The 21,836-nt window shown below is 34.8% G+C and overlaps 3 protein-coding genes and 1 long non-coding RNA gene across 5 annotated transcripts; 1 reads left to right on the plus strand and 3 right to left on the minus strand.

The window, feature by feature from the left end:
* Positions 1 to 3,126: 3,126 nt before the first annotated feature.
* On the plus strand, positions 3,127 to 5,571 carry LOC125200470 (putative late blight resistance protein homolog R1B-16). Its single transcript, XM_048098111.1, has one exon. It carries the CDS (start codon positions 3,127 to 3,129, stop codon positions 5,569 to 5,571), a length of 2,445 nt encoding a protein of 814 aa, XP_047954068.1.
* A 1,172-nt stretch (positions 5,572 to 6,743) lies between these two features.
* LOC125200471 (PRA1 family protein F2-like) lies at positions 6,744 to 7,551 on the minus strand. Its single transcript, XM_048098112.1, has one exon. The coding sequence runs from the start codon at positions 7,478 to 7,480 to the stop codon at positions 6,926 to 6,928; it is 555 nt and encodes a 184-aa protein (XP_047954069.1). The 5' UTR covers positions 7,481 to 7,551; the 3' UTR covers positions 6,744 to 6,925.
* Positions 7,552 to 10,575: 3,024 nt separating this feature from the next.
* Positions 10,576 to 12,224, minus strand: LOC125200476. The gene is made up of 3 exons (XR_007172731.1): positions 12,211 to 12,224; positions 11,057 to 11,221; positions 10,576 to 10,882 (listed from the first exon to the last, which is right to left on the minus strand). It is a non-coding gene; the product is annotated as an uncharacterized LOC125200476 (long non-coding RNA).
* Positions 12,225 to 15,503: 3,279 nt separating this feature from the next.
* LOC125200472 (protein FLX-like 3) lies at positions 15,504 to 21,107 on the minus strand. 2 transcript variants are annotated; one of them, XM_048098114.1, is made up of 6 exons: positions 20,984 to 21,107; positions 19,397 to 19,937; positions 19,165 to 19,304; positions 18,620 to 18,699; positions 18,441 to 18,530; positions 15,504 to 15,523 (listed from the first exon to the last, which is right to left on the minus strand). In XM_048098114.1, exons 2-5 carry the CDS (start codon positions 19,924 to 19,926, stop codon positions 18,462 to 18,464), a joined length of 819 nt encoding a protein of 272 aa, XP_047954071.1. In that variant the 5' UTR covers positions 19,927 to 19,937; positions 20,984 to 21,107; the 3' UTR covers positions 15,504 to 15,523; positions 18,441 to 18,461. The 2 variants fall into 2 exon arrangements, with proteins under 2 accessions (XP_047954071.1, XP_047954070.1); XM_048098113.1 differs by lacking the exon at positions 15,504 to 15,523 and adding an exon at positions 16,915 to 16,957.
* Between the last annotated feature and the right edge of the window lie 729 nt (positions 21,108 to 21,836).

A 21,836-nucleotide genomic window follows, 5' to 3' on the forward strand; every position in this document is an offset into this window, starting at 1 on the left:
AAGGGTTTTATCATGTGATAGGAGAGTCTAGTCCTCAAGGCATAAATAGCCAACGACGCATTGTTATACGCAAGAAGACTTCAAAGAAGAAGATGCTAGATGGCTTGCAATCTATGTCGCAAGCTCGTTCCATTATTTTGTGTGTTTAAGTGAGATTCATAGAGATATACTTTTATAGTATAGTTGCTTTGTATTTTTTTTATTTTATTTTCTTCATAGAAGCTATGTGCATAAATGATACCTACCACTTTATTCTAACAAAAACATGCAAGCACATTTTATTCACCTTTGGAATGTTAAAATTTCAGCTTATATGCTGATAACTTTGATTCAAGAAATATGTCATAAAGTAGGTTCATAAATTTCCTTTTTTTTCACATACTGAAGGTGTCAAGAAACAGAATCATGCAAAGAAGCAGAACTAATTACTTGGCAATAAAAAGAGCAATACGCAACAATAAGTGATTATTGCAATCAGTATACCATATGTTTAAAATAGCACAATTAACCCTTCATGTTTAAGCTGACACTTCTACTTAATTTTGGCTCAAGAAATATTACTCACCTGGCCATTTTGCTGAAGATAATCAAGGGAAAATTTTGCAAACTGCATCAGTTTGATTGGACACATACCGACTCTTCAGAATACAAGGATATGGAATTGTGGTGAATCAGTGGTGAAATCTGCGAAAGAGATTGTAGAGGAACAAATGGATTTACAAGGTGATGATTATTCTAATTTATTCGAGCAAGCAATGCAGAACTTGGCAGGTCCTAACATTAAATTTGAACGATAGATAGAGGAGCTTATGTTTTTTTAAATATTTGTTGTCTTATCTTCAACGGAGCGTTGTAATATTTCTTCAAGATATTTGCATTTCCGGTTTTGCATTTCCTTCAAAACATTCTCATCTTGCATATGTTGTCTTTTCGATACATCTTGAATTACACTCTTATTTTCTCCTTTCCTCCACACTTTTAACTCTTCACACGAATATTTACTTTATAAAATATTCAATTCGGCTCATAAAAAAAAGAAGAGAATTTGGAAAGCGATGCAAATTTTAATATAAAATTAATAAAGTATGAACAGAAAAAGTTATTGAATGGTTAGACATCTTCGACCGTACTTCATAAATGAGTTTTGGTGTAGAAATCTTCTCCAACCATACACTAAACTCAAATCCATATTTGGTGTTTTTTGTGAAACAACACCAAATATGGTGTTACTGCAAAAAATTTGTGAGATACAAAACCAAAAATGGTGTAAATTTTAAATTTAGTGTAAATGGTTGGAGTAAAACTACTTTTTGGTGTGACGTATACTCAAAAATGAGTTTGAGTTTGGCGTAAATGGTTGGAGATGGTCTCATAGCTTAAAGTAAAGCTTAAGTTCAAACTTGGTGACTTGCTTTTACAAAACCTACCCATTTCTTTGAATCTACACCGAAATTTCCATGATCCACGCCAACCAACTTAATTTATCATATTTTATTCTTTGGTGCATCAATTGGTGGTGAAATGTGCAAAAAAATTGTAGAGGATAAGAGGAACAAATGGCTTTACAAGGGGACGATCTCCCCTTTCACGTTCACGTTCGGCATCCACTTGATAAGAACGAAGCATCAAAGAGCTTGGTAGGTCCCAACTTTGAAGTTGTATATAGAAGATGACCAGACCAAAAAGAACTCCGAATGAGCACTATATTTGCTTAATACTATTGAGTTAGATATCCTTTCTTCTCATCTTCAGAAGACCATGTATTATGCAAATTTTCAACTAGTTTTATTTAGCTTCTTCAACACATTTACAATTGAAATAGTTTACCATATGTTTATTGCCATGTTTCCAATTACATGAGCATGCTACTTATTTAATTATTAGCCTAATCTAAAGTCTCCTAGTTTCTTGTTTCCAAACCAACTGTGCTATATAATAATAGTAAATTAGAACATCAACTTATTGGCAATTAAAAGAGCAATATACAACAAGTCATTTATCACAAAAAGCACAAAAATCCAAATCTAACATCAGAAAAATATAAATCCAAAATCACAAAAAATTAAATAAAGCAAGCTCGAAGGCAGAAGCTTACCTCTCTCCGTCGTCTCAGTCATTCGCCGGCGTCGTTAAATTTGTTTATTCCAAACAAGTTATTAAGGAGCATTTTGAAATTTGTACTTGGGCTACTATTTCTGAACAATACTGTATAACACGAGAAATTCTTGGTGAACTTAGTTTCTCAAGCCACTACCCAAAAAAAGGAATAACTAAGTCAAACGAGTGAAGATGAATTAGGATCAGAACTTGTTTGGAATATTGAATCTTGGAACGAAATACAACATAGGAATTTCAGCCGGATAATGGTGACAGCTAGGCAATCACAATTGAAAAAAATTGGAAAGGAAATTGCATACAATTTTAGTCTTCTTTCAGTTGTTAAGGAAATTGCATTCAATCATAGAGGACTTCCTCTTTCAATTGTTAAGGAAATTGCAGGTCTTATAAAAAAATATGGAATACACCCAAAAAAGTTGGGAATCAATAAGGCACTTTTAACTAATTATATAAACTGGTTTCAAATTCAAATTCTGATTTTTAACTAATTATATTATTTTGATTAAAATATGTTAAGGCAAAATTTAAAAAAAAAATGATATATTTGGCCTATAATTTTCTATTTAGTAATTTTGAAAATATAATTGGTCATTTTTAAAAATCGTATAATTAATCAGAATTTGATCAAAATGGATGGTTTTTCTATACATTTATTTACCCAAACTAATAACAGAACTACAGAAGGCCGGTATAAACTTACAAATGGAAAAGAGTAAGGCAATTAGTATTATTTAATTCGGATGAAATTTGACAACTCGCTATCACACTTGGTCTTGTTAAACACAACCTATCCCTTTCTTTTAAACAACATCGAAATTTCCAATATCCACGCCAACAACTTAATCATCATTTAATCATATTTAATGCTACTATGAGTTGGGACATACAGTAATAAGTTAGCAATAGCATCAATCAATCACCTATATATGCTTATGTTCGTCATTTCAACTTTCATAACTCTGTTCTTCAACATTGCGTTCTCAGAAAATACTCTGTTTTAGTAAGATCATGGCGGCATATGCAGCCTTGGTTTCTCTTATGCATCTCATAGACACAATCGAGCTCCATCATTTCCCATTCATTTCTCTCCACAAACACCAAATTCAGTCTCTCACTGAAATTGTTACCTTCCTGCTGGAATTTCTCCAAGCTTACAACTCCCCTGTTTCCGACCGCGACAAAGCAGATCCATTGGAGATGCGTATTGCTGATGCTGCGTATGCAGCTGAAGATGCTATTGAATCCCATATTGTGCACAAGATTCAGCTCAGTGAATCATCCATAGCAACCAAACCCAGACAAAGCTTCTACAGTAGGTTCCGAGGTCTAAAGCTGCGTCAAGATGTACAAAATGTAATAAAAGAATTGGATAGGATAAAGAGAGTGGCGATGGAGACCAACACAAAGAAGATGGTTGTGTTCCGTGATCAACCGCGTAGATCAGCCTCTTCTTCTACTGGGAACAAGAGTAGTGGCACAATGGTGTTACCGGATCATGTCTTATACGGGATCATGGAAAAGCTTGTTGTAGACGAACCTGGTCGCCAAGTCATCACGATCACAGGAATGGGTGGGATAGGTAAGACCGCCCTTGCTCAAACTGTTTATTCCAAACAAGTTATTAAAGAGCGTTTTGACATTCGTGCTTGGGCTACTATTTCTGAACACTACAACACTAGAGAAATTCTATGTGAACTTGTTTCTCAAACCACTAACCAAAAAAAGGAAAAACTAAGTGAAAGGAGTGAAGCCGAATTAGGATTAGAGCTCCACAAATATTTGTTTGGTATAAGGTTTCTAATTGTAATGGATGATATGTGGAATATTGAATCTTGGAATGAGATACAACATTTCTTTCCTAACAATGGAAATTCCAGTCATATAATGGTGACGACTAGGCTATCCCATTTGGGTTCTCAATTAAACAATCACTATAGCCACCAAATGGAATTTCTTGATGAGGTTAATAGTTGGGTCCTATTCTCCAAAATTGTGTTTGGAGACGAACCTTTTCCTCTAGAATTAGAGAAAATTGGAAAGGAAATTGCATACAATTGTAGAGGACTTCCCCTATCAATTGTTGTAGTGGGAGGTAATTTAAAAAACATGGAACCCACACAAGAATGTTGGGAGTCAATAAGGAAGAATTTAACTTCGATAGTGAATTCAAACAATGATAAGCATTGCTTAAGATTGTTAAAAATGAGCTACAATCATTTGCCGGTTTACTTAAAGCCTTGTTTCTTACACATGGGCATGTTTGGGGAAGATGCCGCAATTAAGGTCTCAACACTCATCCAATTATGGGTGCGTGGAAGATTTCTTAAACCTAAAGATGGAAAAAGTTTGGAAGCAATTGGGAAAGGTTTCTTAAAGGACTTAGTGCATAGAAATCTCATTCTAGTTGATGAGTTGGGGTCTACTGGAAACATTAAACAAGTCAAAGTTCATGATTTGCTAAGAGACCTATGCCTGAACCAGGGAGAGAAAGAAGGGTTTTATCACAGAAACACTTCACAAGAGAAACTGCAGCACCTCAATGTTGAAGATGGTTTTTCGTCCTCAAATTTTCCTTCTTTCAGCCACCTTTGGAATTTGCAGAAATTGACCGTTTCTTGTTCGTGGGCTACTCTTAATGAGATTTGGAAAATTCCTCAACTGAGGCATCTTGATGTGGTTGCAACAAGATTGCTACTCCCAGAATCTCCGGGTGATTTTGTCGTCATGAGGAATCTAGTGGTAGTTGAGGGAGCAATTAATTTCAAGTGCGATGAAGAGATGATTAAGAGAATTCCCAATATCATGAAATTGAGGATAAAGTATTTGGAAAGCATGGAAATGCGCAATAATGATTATTATTGTCTGAGCAATATTAAACATTTTTGTAAATTAGAATCACTTGATATCTTGTGCGGATATCAATTTAGAGGGAATGTGTCTTTGTGTAAGCTCACATTCCCCCCAACCCTCAAGAGTTTGAAACTTGTTATGAGCGATGACTTTGAATGGGAAATAATGTTGGAGAGGATAGGTTCGTTGCCCCTTCTCGAGAAGTTAAAGTTGAGATATGGACGCTTTGGAACATGCAAGTGGAAAATCTTTGAAGGGCAATTCTCCTGCCTCAAATACTTGGAACTGTCTTCGTGCCATAGCCTGAAACATTGGACTACAGAAGCGGGCTCCATCTTTCCACGCCTTGAGAAGCTTACTCTTCTAAGCTTAAAAGGGTTGGAGAATATGCCATATGAAATTGGAGACATACCGACGCTCCAAAAAATATTGATGAGTGGTTGCCGCAAATCAGTGGTGAAATGTGCAAAAGATATCGTAGAGGAACAAATGGATTGTCAAGGGGACAATCTTCCTTTTCACGTTTTCGTTCGGCCTTCTCCACTTGATGATAACAAAGCAATGCAGAATTTTGCAGGTCCCAATTTTGTGGTTGCAGAATAGACAGAGAGGCGATCGCAGGAAAATTTTGAGTATGTTTCTAAACATTGAGTTCGTATTAGGTTGCATTTTCTGTAAAATTGCGTAAACTTTTCAAGATATTAAATTTAAAAAAATATATATTATAAACTTGAATGGAAACCAGGTATGTTCTGTATGTTCCGTTAACTAAAAATTTTCAAACAGTTATGGCTCACATTACTACACTTAATTATTAGCTCAAGAAATAATACTCACCTGGCCATTTTGCTGAAGATAATCAAGGGGAAAATTTGCAAACTGCATCAGTTTGATTCATCAGCTCAACTTGTGGGTGTTTGAAACTTCCGACTGTCGGCAATCGATTCACCAAAGCTCACGTTTAAAGCAGACTCAACCTCTAACTTCAGAACCTCCATGCACTCTTTTTGGCAATACATCAAGCAGTTTTCACTGCTTTCGTTAAGCCGAACCCTTCAAAAATTCCCTACTTTTTTCCTGATTCTCTCTCGATTACTCCGCAACCAAAAAGGCTCCAGCCCTGAGCTGAGCCAATCTATCAGAAGCTTGAATCTAGAATTCGAACTTTCCCTCCAAAATATCAAGCTGATGGCTGACTCAGCCTCTAGTTTTACTGGGTTTGGGCTGTTCTTATTATTATGGGCTGTTCTTATTACTATGGGCCTAAATGAAACTGCATTGTTATCCAATTGAATCCAAATATCGATCTTAAATAAATTCTAAAGTATAAACACCAAAATAATCAACAATTAGTGAGTTGACTAATTATCCCATGATTATCCATCTAGGATTGAGTTGTGAGGATCAATCTAATGAATCAAACACACTACAAATTTAATCTCAGATACAATCTTGCAAACCAAACACTCTCCCGGTCTCTACGAAAATTTTTTCTTTCTACCTACTTTCAGGTAAAGTATATATCAATTTATTTACTTTTTCTTCAATATAATACACTAGAAAATCAAATTTTTTATCCACTTATACTTTTATTTAAACTCGTATTAATAATTCAATGATTGTAACTAAACATTAGCATCGCAACGAGAGCATAGTTTCTTAATTCTTTGAATCAAGAGCTCATCCCATGTGAGTCTTTGAAGTATGAACTCACTAAATTCAAATCGGAGAGAATTTAAATTTTGAACTCAAACCCATTAATTAATTAAGAGAAATAAAACAAGAGAGTTATTGCTGAATAAATACATCTCAAACATACAACAGAATAACAAAAAAATCCAGAAAGTCAACAACAAACAGCAGATAATCAATACGACTAAATGAGGTTTTCAATTCACCAGAAACAGAGAGGATGGAAGAGGATAAACAAACACGAACCGAATCGGATTAAAAAAAATTAAGAAGACGGACTGGCTGACCTCAGCAGACCCGCGGATTCCTCATCGGGGTACAAATTGTCGGTCCTCCTCACGGCGGCGTGGACCAGCACCACCACCACCGCCACGAGAAGCGAGCTCAGGATCTCCGTCGTGGCGTCGGTGAGGAGGAGGACGAAGATCGTGAGGACTCCGAGCACGATCAGCACGATTTTGTCGCTGACGAGGCGGCCGAAGACCACGAGCGGCTCGTCGCGGAGGAAGTAGAGGAAGAGCCACACCGCCAGCATCGCGAGGAAGACGATGAGCGAGATCGGGTGCCAGAGGAGGCTGAGGAACACGATCGCGAGCGCGACGATGGCGTAGTTCACGCTGAAGTAGGCTAGATTCGTCTTCACGCGCGCCACCGCCTCGGAGAAGGAGCGCGGCAGGGAGAAGCTGTGGATGTCGGCGATCTCGCGCCAGGGGCGGCGCGTGGCGAGGCCTTCCTGGAAGCGCGCCTTGGCGCGGGAGATGTACTCGCGGCTGACGTTGGTAGGGGAGGAGGAGGTCGGAATTGTGCCGTAGTTCGTCATTTCTCCGGCGACGGCGATGGGGAATTGTGATTGGGCGGTGAGGGGTTTTTTAAGAAAAGGGGGAAAATTGGAAAAGGGGTGTATATATGAAGAAGCATGAATTAAATATTCTAATAATATTTGTTTAATTTACACATTCAAATATTTTATTTATATGTGCCGACTTCATCGTCATAAAGTGGTGGGAAATGAGAATGATGTGGGGGATAAAATTAATACTACTACCATCTACAAAATATAGTCTTAATTATGTACCAACAAATAAATGAAAAAACATAAAATAAATATATTACCAATGAAAAGTAAATCTTACTACGTTTGAGAAATAAAATTATTATAAATAAATAAAGACTAATTTTAGTGGATAATATAAAAAAAAAACTTATAAGATCAAATAAAAAAATCAAACCTCCTTGTTGTGAAACTTGAATTGGTGTGATCAAGAAAATTCTAGCACATACTCGTATTTTGTTGTACATATAGAATTGAATTAATAAGCTTCAATATTGAAAAGGTGAAGAAAAAGGAGTTGACGATGAAGGCTGTGTTTGCATAAATAAATGGAATTATATTTGATACTAATCAGATATAAATAATTTAAATTGTGTGTAGACCAGGTTGGTAGAATCTTGTAAATATTCTTTTCCAAAAAAATAATATAGTCATATTTTATCATTTTAGAATGTTCACAAAAAATAGTCTAATTTATAAAAGTGGAAAATTTCATTTTTTATACCTTTTCCACTTTTTTTTTATGGAGGAAGTATATTACTCCTATAATATAATGTGGCAATAAAAGTTTGGGATTGGTTTCATTGTTATCCCCCCATTTGGTCATGGGAAGTTTTCTCAACTTATCGTTACACTATTTTGATAAAACATAAGTATCAAATCAATAAACAAATTGATAATATCTAACCAATGAATGTGTTATGTGTGCACCAGTAGTTTTGCTTTCTTGGAGGCACAACAATATTTTGGATTCTTGATTACCAGTAATTTGTATTTGGGTCCCACTTCCTTACTAAATGAGTTTATTATGGGTTTTACAAACGCAGCCAATTACTATGAATTTGCTACAATGTTTTGCTTTCCCTTTTTTATTTGATTGTTTTTGTTTTTGAATACTTTCAAAATTTCAATTCTAAAAGTTCCTAAAATTGAAAGTTGTCAACTCTATCAAATAATGACGAATCTAAGAAATGAGTTCGCGAAATCAGATACCATTGCATTGAAATGTAGAACTCGTGGGATTGCCGATGTTAGAAATTGATGATGGACGAAACAAAAATGAACCCCAAGCCAATGAGTTAGAGCATAGTTGTCGCAACATAAGATTGGTGCCACCAACTCCGCTTGTTGAATTAAATGGAGTTTGTCGACGGTGGACTCAGTTAACTTTGAATAGTCGACTCCACCTGAATCTGTCATTGCTGTGAAATAAAACATTAGAAAGATTTGAAAAACTATTACTTAGATGGAGTATTTTATCTTTCAAAGAAGCTCATGAAAATATCCAAACAAAAGAGTAACCCCAAAAAATGTTGAGTTTGAAAAAAAACAAAAGCTAAAATATAGAAACTTGAAAATAAATAACCAATCTCTACATAATATAGAAAGTTTTGTTGTATAAAGTAGACACACATTTCCAACTAACCCCCTCACATGGATCATGGGCTTTTGGGCCTTTTCTTGTTGGTCTCAAATGTGGATAAGACCACACTCATCATAGTGGGCCACTACTCGCATGATGCCACGTGGCTTGTTTCATCTACTAATCTATATTATCACAAATACTTCACAATTTTAAATAAAATACAAATACTAACTTTCAGTGAAATAACTATTATTGCGGGGGCCTCTAGTAAAGTCTGTTGTCACGTGTCTACAAGACTACAACATTTTAAATTGGCCAATGATTATAAGAAATTTGATTGGTATATTTCAGATCGACAAAATTTGTGAACTATATAGAATCAATATAGCACTAGTAGTTAATATTAAATCTATATAAATCCTCCTACATCCACAATTAATAAATCCGTTTCTTATTTCAAATTGTAATCGAATATTTATTTACATTCTTTAGTTAATTAGACAGATCAAATTCTCTGCGAGTATTTTTTTATTCTATTCCTCTTATAATTTATCAATTTTAATTGAAAACTCGTATCGTCTATTATCAAGATTATTGATAATGGACAAATGGATTATCATTAATACGTATAAAAGAATAATTCATCTATTATGTGGTGAAAATGTGGTGAAAGACTTTATAAAGTGATGTTTAATAAATTAAATAAAGATAATAAAATAAAAAAGTGAAAAGAAAATAATAAGAAAAAATAAATGGATTAATAGTCGAGAGGAAATGACCTACTAATTTCTTTATACTTTGAAAAAGAACACAATACAATTATTATAAGACGAATGGAGTACCTTTCTAAAGAGATAATTTTGGAGATTACAATTCTTGATATAGAGAATTGATCTGCTGAGCGTTTAAAGTGAGTGAGAGTCTGAGCGCCTCTTTCCAAGTCATCTCTCCTTTTGATTTTGATAGTTGCTTTTGAAAATTAAAGAAGAGATGTGTGAAATTAAGTTTAGAGAACGATCAATTCTCTCTTGATATATAGCAAGAGTAACATAGAGTTATATCTAAAATTCAGAAATTACTTAAATTCAGAAATTATTTATACGAGAATTAGTTTTTTTAGTCTAGCAAGAAAGAGACCATTTTGTAGATCTTATCTGCTAGATTTTATGTTTGTGTGATTTGCAAGTTAATGAATTAAAGACAACGATTGTGAAAGGAAAGATTTATAGGCGTGAATGTCAGTGAGATTGATCATTTTCCAACTTTAACATAATCTAGAAATAAACGAGAAATTTAAAATAGTTGCCTATGTTTAGTTTTTTATATATATAATAAACCACAAGTCTAAATCTAAAGTTGGACAAAAAAAATGGTCCATAAGATCTTGAATCAAACTCATATTCCATCACATACAAGTCAAGTTATGGAAAATGAAAATTGACTAAGCTTCGTAGACGGATCAAAATGGAAAAATAAGATTAAAATAAAAACCTCGAGATGAAAATAATGAGGTCTATATTAAGTCATTTACTAAGGAAAACAAGAAGCAATCAGATTATAGCCAAAGAGACTGGAAATTTGGATGACCAAAGCATATATTCAGTTACTTTTACAAAGAGCTATGTACAAACTTGCACAGATTGGAAAAATTAGAAAGCTATAAACTCGAATTCGGGTCACGATTGCATGTCATCGCGAGATGCAGATACATCCACGCTATCACCAACGCCACCATTAGAATCCGGGGTGCTATTGCTATGTCGAGCTTTGTTATGAGTCGCGATGGCATCCTTCAGTTTCTGGAGCTGCATAAGATTACAGGCTAAGTAGGCATCATTCGATGTCCAAATCGACTAATGTAGGCAAAAGGGATCAAGCAACAGTTTCAAATAACTCAGTGTAAATCGACAAACGTTCATTTGGTAACATAAGATAAGTAGCTAGTGTTCGAATAGAATGAGGATTGTGTGAGGTCTTACCTTGGCAAGGGAGCATGAGAACGAGTCGACCAAGCCATCAGCTCCCTTGTAGAAGTGGAAATACGGAAGAACCTTTATGTTTAGGCTTTTGCATAAGGGCTTGTTCTCATCAAAGTTCACCTTTAGGAAAATGATTTCTGGGTGTTGCTCGGCAAACCTGCAGATCTAAACGCAAAGGACATCAGCGGATGTAGCAACTTCTTGATATTTGTTCGTTCGCATAGAAAACGTAACTTTGTACCTATATGACAGCATAGGTCTCACTGGAAAGGTAAACTAAACTATCTCAACAATCGAAGCATCATAATATAGGTCGCTGCAGAGGTAATTTTGGACGAGAAAATGGATCTTGAAATGAAGTTTTCTACTTGAAGAGATCCCATTTATTTGAGAGCATAAAACTCAATCACAGATTCAAGACAAGAAGTTCTACAGAAATGCTAAAATGCTAAGAAGATTGAATCTAGAGGTAGCGTGAAAAGAAATCCAACGACGATCTATGACAGCATAAGTCACTACAGATCGAAGAATCAAATCTGAGAAAATATAGGTCACTGCAGAGGTAATTTGGGATGCAAAAAGGGATTTTGAAATGATGTTTGCTACTTGAAGACATCCCACTTATTCGAGAGCATAAACTAACCATCACTATTCCGGCACAACTCTATCACAGATTCACAATCAATAAGAAATCCAATGGTGACCTATATGAGAGCGTATGTCACTACAGAGGTAACTAAAACATGAGTAAACTATCTCAACAATCGAAGCATCAAAAGCTGAGAAAATAAATGCCCCTGCAGAGGTAATTTGGACATAAAAAAGGGATCTTGAAATGAAGTTTGCTACTTGAACAGATCCCGTTTGTTTTTGAGAGCATAGACTAATCCTCGTTATTCGGACAAACCACAACTCTATCACAGATTCACAATCAAGATGTTCGGTTCCACAAAAATGCTAAGAAGATTGAATCTAGAGTTACTGTGAAATTTCTTACCAATGATACATATGACCGGCTATTTATGTGATTACTATACAGATGAACACTAATCTGACTTAACGTTAGATATATCACTGCAATCACCAAGTAGACAAAATGCAAAAAATGCGGGGAAAGCAAAAACCAAAATCAGCAAGTGAAAACAAGGCATTACTTTGGGAAATAGAGTTTCGCCCAAGAAGCACACCACGCACCAAAGAATTCAACTATGACCAATCTATCTCCCCGCCTGACTCAGCGTCCACAAATTTCCCGTGTTGATTTTAATTTTCAATCAATTTGGGCCAGCATTCTTTTCCCCCCATTCCGGCTGATTAGTTTCCCCGCAGCAGCATGTGCCTGTTAATTCCTCATGAGGTAAGCCAGAGAGGGAGAAAGCACAGCCTTACAAATGATGCACAAAAGAACCCAAAACTAAAAGACATTGATTTCTTACTGTAAAAAGGGTTTAAAAACACAAAAAACAATCCTGCAAAGGTTTCTTCCATAGCTACCAAATAACAAAATTTCAAAAGGGAAAATCATCCTTTTCATTCCATGATCCTACCAATACCACCACTACAATTTAGACCCCTCTCTCCACACACACACACAAATTGAATTCATCAAACTTTATTCTTTTTTTTGTAAAACTATAAAAATTTTAAAGTATAAACTCTTTTTCCAAATTCCTGCAAAGTTGATTGCTTCCATATCTAGCAAATAAATGACAAAATTTCAAAAATAAAGCCATCCTTTTCATTCCATGATTCTACCAATACACAAATTGACCCTTTTGTATATGAACTTTCCCAATTGATTTCTGAAGGTTGACTGTTTCCCATAACTAGGAAATAGCAAAATTTCAAGGAAAAGCCACCCTTTCATTCCCCCCACACACACACACAAATTAATTCATCAAGCTCTTTTTTTTCAAGGAAACCTAAAAAAATTTAATCAAAACTCTACCCCAATATATAAAGAAAAAAATTCCCAAGAATAAAATTAACATAACTCAACTATAACACCCCTTTTTCTTTAAAATTTAAAACGGGGGGGGGGTTAACATCTAAAGGGGCAAAAGACTCCCCATCAAAAAAAGATGGAATCTTTTAACCTTTAACAAAATTTTCCATTTTTTTTAGGTTTAGCACCAAAATATGAAAATCCGCAATTTCTTGAATTTGGGTTTGATTCCCCCAATGGAGACAATAAACCCACTTGAAACAAGAGAAATTTGTGATATATCATAGCAATTTTGTAAAAAAGATTTTTCCAGCATATTGAATATCAATCTTTCTCTTTCCCGACAATTTTCCCGAATTGTTTCGTAAATGAAAATTTTGGATTGCTATGATATAAATAAAAAAAAAGTTTTGAGTAAGATAGTGAAAGGGATATAAATGGGGCTGTTTATATCAGATCCAAAACAGGAAAACGCCAAATTGTACAGTCAAACTATAATCAAAACCCTTAATTTTTTTTTTTTTTTAACAAAATAATGATCCATTTTACAAAATATTTACAATTTTAAAGTTTTTTTTAAATAGAACCCCCACGCAATCCACTAAATCATTATTTTACTATTTCACTAATTTTTTTAATCAACCCTCTTTCATTTCTTAAAAATAATGAATCAATTTGTATAATTTAATAGTTAGATCGAACATTAGAGTTGTGACCACTCTATTTTTTTATTGAAAGTTTTCGACAGTAAATTAAATGGTCGTACCTTTTGATAACTTGACAATCCATACATTTTTTGAATTTTAATACTAGTAATTATCAAGTGTTCAAGTCTAAATTGCAAAATAATACTCCTTATCCCATAAAAGTTGAGACAAGACTTTTGACTGGAATTAAATTTATATTAAATAAATGGGAGAGATTAAAAAATTAGGAAAGATAAGAGAGGAAATAAAAAGTAAAGAAATTAGAGTTTGTCTTTTTTTAAAAAAAGAAAATAACTAAACTTTTTTAAACTAAAATGAATACATTGATTTTTAAGGAGAGAAAAATAGTACCTAAGATTCACTTCATCCTATATATGGGCTACTGTTTATAGTAGTAGTATTATTTTTCCTTGTGTCCTACCTAATCAAGAATACGAGTACTACGAATTTTGAGATACTTTTGTTTCTTCAATATAGTAGTAGTAAAAAATCACTTTCAAATTGTGATTTTTCGTTAAATTCACCATTTTAAAAATCATCCGAACTTTGATTGGCGTACGTGTAATTGTAACCACAAAATTTGACTCATTAAAATTCCAAAATAATGCCTACAAATGTAATCTCGAGGTACCTCAATTGAGTTTCATTTTCTAGATTAATTTGGGGCAGTTGGACAAAATGTAGTCATTTCCATTGCAACAAATAATATTACACCTGTTAATTTTTTCTTGGACCCATTACTTACCGATTTCAAATTTATAAAAATTTAAAAATGAAAAGAACAAATAAAAAATATATCGCAGTTCAAGGCTATGCTACCAAATAGTGCACCATACACATTCGATTTATACGAAACTGAAATTCCATCACAAATAATTTGAAAAAAAAACTACAAAGCCAAGGGAATCCCTTTCCGATCATGTACAGTTAAGAAAATGGAGAATTAAACAAAACTAAGAGTTTGAGAACAATAGAATCATATCAAAACAGAGAAACCATCCCCACGTTACACATACAGATAATTTTATTCTTAAAACAACAGGGTTTTATTGCCCGAAAAGCTTCTACCCAGAAGGGCAAAGCGTCCTTATCTAGTTCTGTGATCGAGTCAGAAAGTATCAAATGATCAATCATGTCTCAGAGACAATGAAAAAAAAAAAGAAAATAACAAGAATCATCTTTAGAATCTAGTATTGAAAAATCCAAGAAAACTGTAACTGTTCAAGCAAGATACTGATCCATGAAGAGTTAAGCCTCCAAATATTTAGAGGAATACAAAATGTTGATTTGGACAGAGTTTAAGGTTTTGAGTATTGAATAGATTAGGGGCTAGAAGGCACGTTAATACAAGCAAAAAACCCTTTGACCAGTAAAGAAATCACAACAAAAGACAGAACAGAAAAAAAAACTTTGACGACTGAAGAAATATAATTCATCCGAGTGATTCCTAGAAAAATATAATTTAATTCACTACTATAATGGGAGGACCATAACTGATGACACTATTATGATTATTACGCTGTTTACTTGCATTAAACCTATCTCCCAAAGCTTTTCCCCCAGCAAACTCAAACTATGCATGATCCAGCCCCTCAAGTGATAAAAAACGAGAAAACAAAATAGTTGACGTAAAGCTTTTTTTTTTTAATGACGGGGGGTTTTTTTTACCTGGGTACCAAACTCAAAACGATTTCTAAATCATGGAGTAGAGCATTTGCAGACAAAAATTTTTGGAAACGAGGAGAGAACTACCTTACCTGATCCCCTTTACCAAAATGCTGGAATTTTTTTGTAAAAGCAGCAATGACTCCTCATCTGAAGAAACCCAGAAGCCATTAAAACAAATCTTTAAGAAGAAAAGAAAAAAAAGAGATTACACAGTCTACACTAGAGAAACAGATAATTCATGAGGAAACATAAGGAACTTAAAAAAAAGAAACATTACAGAAGATGTCCAACTGAGATATTTATAGTCTCACACAAAAAGCATCCCAAGAGTCTCCTATAAGATATTATACAGAACCAATTGCAAAAAACTAAAAACTCCTCTCTCTCTCTTTCGAAGGACCCTGAACAAGCTTCTACCTGGTTCCATCACGGCTTACTCATTCTCATACAACTGTCTAAGAAATTATGAGCTTCATCATCAGTTTTCAATCGCCAATGGCAGCTTTAACCCAGATGACACTAAAACTATTGAAACATAAGCTATATAAAAACGGGGCTTCTTGACTACGATATCCTTTGTCATCACAGAATAACAACATGCTACAGTAGCTACCAAACAATGCTATTTTCCAAAACCCGTGATCAACTAGAGATCTAACTGTACCATTCAACTTATCCCAATTGATAAAACATGGGTGAAAACTAAACTAGTCAATCTCGACTATATATTAAGAGCATGCTGAGAGACGATTTAATCCATTTGCATAATGGTCAAACTCATTTCCAAAAGAAGACCCTTTGGGAGGTAAAACTGATTACGGCTTATCGTGGGGTAGTGATTCCCCATTCCCTGATCCAGTTCATATTAATACAGATACTATCACAGTCAAACTGCGTTTTCCCCTAGAACCCAAATAAGATGCTGGAAAACTCTAGGTCATTCAAATTTCCAAAAAAAGCCAGTCCACTCTGTAGTCTGTACACCTCAGAATTTACCTAACTACAACACCAACCAGCCACAGATGCAGGGAAGGTTGTTATCACAATGCCTAAAGTGGGAAACTCAAACAAAAAATTTTTTCCCTCACATGTCTCTTTCTCATTGTCACTATATCCGGGCCAAAGTGAACATTCTTATGCATAAGAAAGCACTTTCAAGTGCCATTTTCATGGTAACCTCCTTCCATTTCAAGACTGTGATGTGCATCCCCCCCCATGTTCTAATTTTGATAATTGAATGGAGGTAAACTAACCACAAACTTTGATAGCATGGCTCATTGTACATCTGATTTTCTCTCCTCTATCAGATTATATTCAGCATAAGGTACAGTTTTAAGCAAAAATGACACTAGACTCAAAGACAACTTGTCATTGGCCAGTTGCAGAACAAGAGCAATAAAGCATAAGAATGATTTTAGGGGAGGGGGGGTGTACTCACATCTTAAAGCACCTGAACACAAAAATACATATAAATTGCAAACTAATCAGGAGAGGCAATACCCAAAAGGTGGAGGACGTAGTACTCAGCTTTCATCATTCACCGCTCATCACCATCAGTTTTTCCATCCTTGCTGAACCATTCTGATGCATAGAGGAGCTTGCTCACTGAGGACTTGAGATAACTACTTTGCTAGATAAATATATCACCAGGGAACCATATAGAGGTTTTCTCATCTGAGAGGATACTATAACCCACATCATGTCAATTAGGCGGGAGCACGACAAACTTTTGATTGCTAATCCGAACATAATAGGATATATAGTGACAAAATGCAGATCCAAAGTGAGCCTTAGAAGAATGTATATTGAGTTTGTTTATTTTTAATACTCTAATTCCACCAAGAAATCACATAGAGATGGCTTAGGAAATTTTTGTTTAACACTTCTCAAATTCTAATGAAAAACTTTCTAATCATTCCTAAAAATAAGACTGGTCTACATAACTAAGAAATCAAGTAGAAGTTGCAAACAAGATACTCCTATTGACTAAAAAACATACACTGGCAGAGTTTCCCGTTCCTAGTAAAATCAACAGACACAGCTAAACTTTCCAAGTTTCATTGCAGTGTTGTCACATCCTTAGCAAATCGTCAACATCCGGCAACAAGCTCAGGTGAAAAGATGACAGTCCCTCAGTCAGCAATTAGGAGTCCGAATTGAGTTCGGCGCGGTTTTAAGAAATATAAAGGAGAGTGGGTGAGAAAAGATAGTGGATTGTAGGTCCCATTTCTATACTATTAGTTTTATAATCAAAGTGAGTGTAATGAGTTAGTGGAATGTGGGACCTACATACAATTTATAGTAAAGTGAACCGAGACTCCTAATCGATGGCAAATTGGGACTCCTAATGGCAGACAGAGGGTGTACAATCTAATAGTCTTCCAGTCTTCCACTGCATCCCACTCATTGATAGTTCACTCAGAAGTCAGAGGGTGTAAAGAATAACTTAGTTCATACTTCATCGGTACATTTCTAGGCATAGGAAATTATACACCAGCTAAGAGATTCCTCCACAGATGATCAAAAGATAGTTGTTCTCTCTGGCAACCTTATCGAAGTAAAAGAAGATAAGTTGCAGAAATAGCAAACCAATCCTCAAAAACTCAAACAGAAATTTGACCTCAATCAGATCCATTTGAAGCAGAAATTACAATATAAGTTTTAAATGATACTTGCTGAGATAATTCAAGCAGCACCACAATGTTTACTAATTCAATAACTATTCCCTGTCAAAGAGAGATCTATCTGATTCTAATCTGAATCAGCTAATTCATAGAAATAAGACATCACACAATCACAACTAATTAAACCTGTAGAACACAGTCATCAACAACTTCTGCGAGAGCAATTCAAAACTAATTTCAATTTTTTGACAATGATGACCAAATTCACCATTAAAAGAATAAATATTTCTCCAAACCCATGTAATCCTTCAATACAGCAACTCAAGCTCTAACACCTAAACAGCGCCACATTTATCCAAATCTTAACAACCAACTCCAAGGATGTTTTGAATATGAAACAATCAGAAGTAGAAACCACGGTGGCAAAGGGACGCTCTTACACATTAATCCTCCACATATCATCAACGGCGATTCATCCTTGGTTTTTCATGGCCTCCCCAGGAAGCAGAACTGGAACCATATGAAGGACCCTTGTGTAACAAACATTAAAAAGTTAACGACGTGATAACTTAAAGATATAATTTAAATTATTGAAGTTCCTGTTTAGTTGCATCCACACCTGGCGAATCCCATATGCGTCGTCATAAGGGGCAGGAAAATTGGCATCAGGGTTTTTGTACTTCATTCCATAGGCCCCACCTAAGCAAAGTAGCAATTATATACAACAGAGTTAAAATAATAGATAAGGCCTCAGAGGGACACAATTAGTAACAACTAATAAAACCTAATGCCAGTCAGTATACTTACACGCACACAAACAGATACTTATCTCTAGTAAAATTTATCAACAATTATAAGTTACAGTCAGTAAAACAAGACTAGAGCCACAATCTAAGAGAACCGTAGCATATATGTTTAGCTTCTGTGACCACTAACTTGGTCACTATGCAAGCTAAAAAGATGCGCCCATTTTCTATTATGAACTGCTGAAATGTACCAAGACCAACAGAAAAAGGGAAGAAGGCAAGGAGGAATTCTTCACAAGTCAACACTCCCTACATGGTTACCACTAAGTAAATAAAGGAGATGGAGAATATACTAGAATTAGGACTTTAATGCATTTACTGAAGAACCTTTAGTGAAATGAAAGAAGAAAGTATCAACCTGCATTCCATGCTCTAGCATTTGCAAGCTCAGCACGCAGCTTCTCAACTTCACGAGCCATGCCGACCATGTTCTTCTCCATTGCCTGCCTCTGTTCCACCAGCTCAATATGTGCATTCTTTTCAAAATCGACAGCAGTTCTGTATGTGAGAAGACATAAACTTAATCAGAAGTAGCCCTAGCTTCTACACAGTGCAAGAATTTCAGATAAAAAGTGGTAGCAATGGCAAACCTAGCTCGCACAAGTTCCTGATGCAGTCCGTCAATCTCATTCTTTAAACCAGGAATTTTCTGGTTTTCAGCCCGAAACTTAGCAAGTTCTTGAGAGAGACCCTGAATTTGCCCCGTTAGATCCTGCCTAATGGCATTCAGTCTATGAATCTCATCACGAAGTTTTGCAGCCTCAATTTTTAAAGGCTCAGTAGCCCGAAGGTCAGCATCCAACTTCAGAACCCTTTCGATAAGCTCCCTAGATTGGAGGTCTTGTTCAGCGCGCATATCATTAATGCCTAGATTCATGCGACGGAACTCTTCCCTCGCAGAATTTAAATCTCGCTCCAAAGCAATTCTGTCCTCAACCAGTCTTCGATTTTCATCTAGTAGCCTCCGAAGCTCAAGATGTCGAATTTCAAGTTCTTCCTCTAATAGAGCAGGATGAGGAGGTATAGGCCGGATTAAAGGGCCTCGAGGGATATGCTCCTCTGCTGGATAGCCGCGCCGGTGGCCAAAAACTTCATGAGGAACTCGGTTTCTTCCCGCCATCTAAACTATAACTTTAAAACAAGGAAAATGAAGAAATTATAACTCTGAAACAGTAAGGAAAACTTCACTAATAGAAAGTTTTTCATAGTATGAACTTCTTTAGTTTGATAAAATCTACTAGGTAAACGCACTCAATAGGGAGCCTTTAGAGTGTTTACACTTAGCTCACGTGAAGGAACAACAAACATTTTCTATCCAAATAGAAAATTTCCATTCCTTAATAAGGACCAATTTAATGCACATAAATATGCTCCGTGTGAAATAATGCCTTGATATAAAATGAAAATCCAGGAACTTAATAAGGACCGAAATGGAACACAAATCCGCGAACTTATACAGTAAGATGAACACGTGTACGGCTATACGCCAAACCCTCCTTTAATTCATATACCGCCACTTCTAACTCACAAATCACCTGTATTTAATTCCCACCTTTAATTTATATACCGCCATTTTCAACAACGAATCACATGTATTTAATTTTCCACCTTTAATTTACATACCGCCACTTCCAACTAAGCGAATCACCTGAATCTAATTTCCCGCCTTTAATTTACATACCGGCACTTCCAACTCAACGAATCGCCGTATTTAATTTCCTTAGATGAGTCCAGAAAATTTAACTATAAACACGTGCAAAACAAGTACACATCATCTAAATATCAGATTGAAAAAGTAAGTGTGATCAAATCAATCTACGGTATAATGAACCCCAATGATAAAATTCACACGTTTATCCTTTAAACAAGAGATTGTGGGCATCGAATCACCCTTAACAAATTACTATAACATAAAAAAATACATGAACTAACAACATCAGACAACAATCAAATACCGCCATCCCACCCAATCCACCCACGATCACATGAATTATACAATCTAAAAGCTGTTCCAGTCAAACGAATTCTCCAAACAGTAATCATCGAGCAGCTCATTCAACATAAATAATTATACACACAAAAATAGAGCTAAAACATAAAAGTATTAAACAACAAATTTCAAAACCTATATGAATTTTTGTTTTAATTAAAACAATAAAATCAATGAACTTTCTTACCTTAAAACGGGAGAGGAAACAAAAAACTCAAAAACTCAGCTATAAAAACAAACAGCGGTAGGGTTTGAAGAAAAACTCAATTTGATGGAACAAATTTTTACCAGGAGCTGAGCTGGTTTTGTTGTTCAACAAAACGACTGCGTTTGAAGGGATTCCACTTTACAGTATTTTAAATTTTTAATAATAATAATTTACTTAATTTGATCGTGAGATTAATTAGTATGGGCCCAATCTATGCCAAGACCCATATCTATTTTTCTGCTGAATTTATGTAATTGGGCTGAAAAATATATCATCAATATAAAAAGAATTTGATATGTGAGATGTCATTTCATTATAATAAATATTTTTTATTTCAAATTTATTCTTTATTTTTATTTTTACTCAGATGAAAAAATAATTTTGAGTTCACCGAGCATTTTGTAAGGAAATGAGACAATTCAGAAAAATTGAAATTTTGTGTTTTAATATTACTCTGTGTTTCCATGTTAATATAGTCATTTTCCTTGTGTGAATTGTGATGATCCAACATGTTTAATAATAGAGTAATTTCTTTTCTTCTAAAAAATTAACACATTCAAAATCTTTTACTTTAATTATCTCTCATCTTTACTCTCTTTTCAATTTTCACTCTCATACTTTATTTTATATTTAACTATCTACTTTATTACTTTCCTCCGTCCCTGATTAAGCAGTCACTTAACCTAAATGTAATTCCAAGGATGTTTTAGTCTTTCTCATTTTTATTACTATGTATACTATGTTTATTTTATATTCAAATATTATTCATTTAATCTATAAATATTGTAAATTTAATTCGATTGATAAATTAAATACTTATCAATAGTTATTA

Source organism: Salvia hispanica, unplaced genomic scaffold (genome assembly GCF_023119035.1).
Source record: "Salvia hispanica cultivar TCC Black 2014 unplaced genomic scaffold, UniMelb_Shisp_WGS_1.0 HiC_scaffold_986, whole genome shotgun sequence".
Classification (NCBI taxonomy): Eukaryota; Viridiplantae; Streptophyta; class Magnoliopsida; order Lamiales; family Lamiaceae; genus Salvia; species Salvia hispanica.

What these genes read in the sequence shown, in the direction of transcription:
- LOC125200470 (XM_048098111.1), top strand. Translation starts at nt 3,127, where the DNA reads ATGGCGGCATATGCAGCCTTGGTTTCTCTTATGCATCTCATAGACACA.
- LOC125200471 (XM_048098112.1), bottom strand. Translation starts at nt 7,480, where the DNA reads ATGACGAACTACGGCACAATTCCGACCTCCTCCTCCCCTACCAACGTC.
- LOC125200472 (XM_048098114.1), bottom strand. Translation starts at nt 19,926, where the DNA reads ATGGCGGGAAGAAACCGAGTTCCTCATGAAGTTTTTGGCCACCGGCGC. An exon ending in CAGGAACTTGTGCGAGCTAG is followed by an intron (nt 19,305 to 19,396) that starts GTTTGCCATTGC and finishes TCTCACATACAG; the next exon opens with AACTGCTGTCGATTTTGAAA. An exon ending in ACGCATATGGGATTCGCCAG is followed by an intron (nt 18,531 to 18,619) that starts GTGTGGATGCAA and finishes TTGTTACACAAG; the next exon opens with GGTCCTTCATATGGTTCCAG.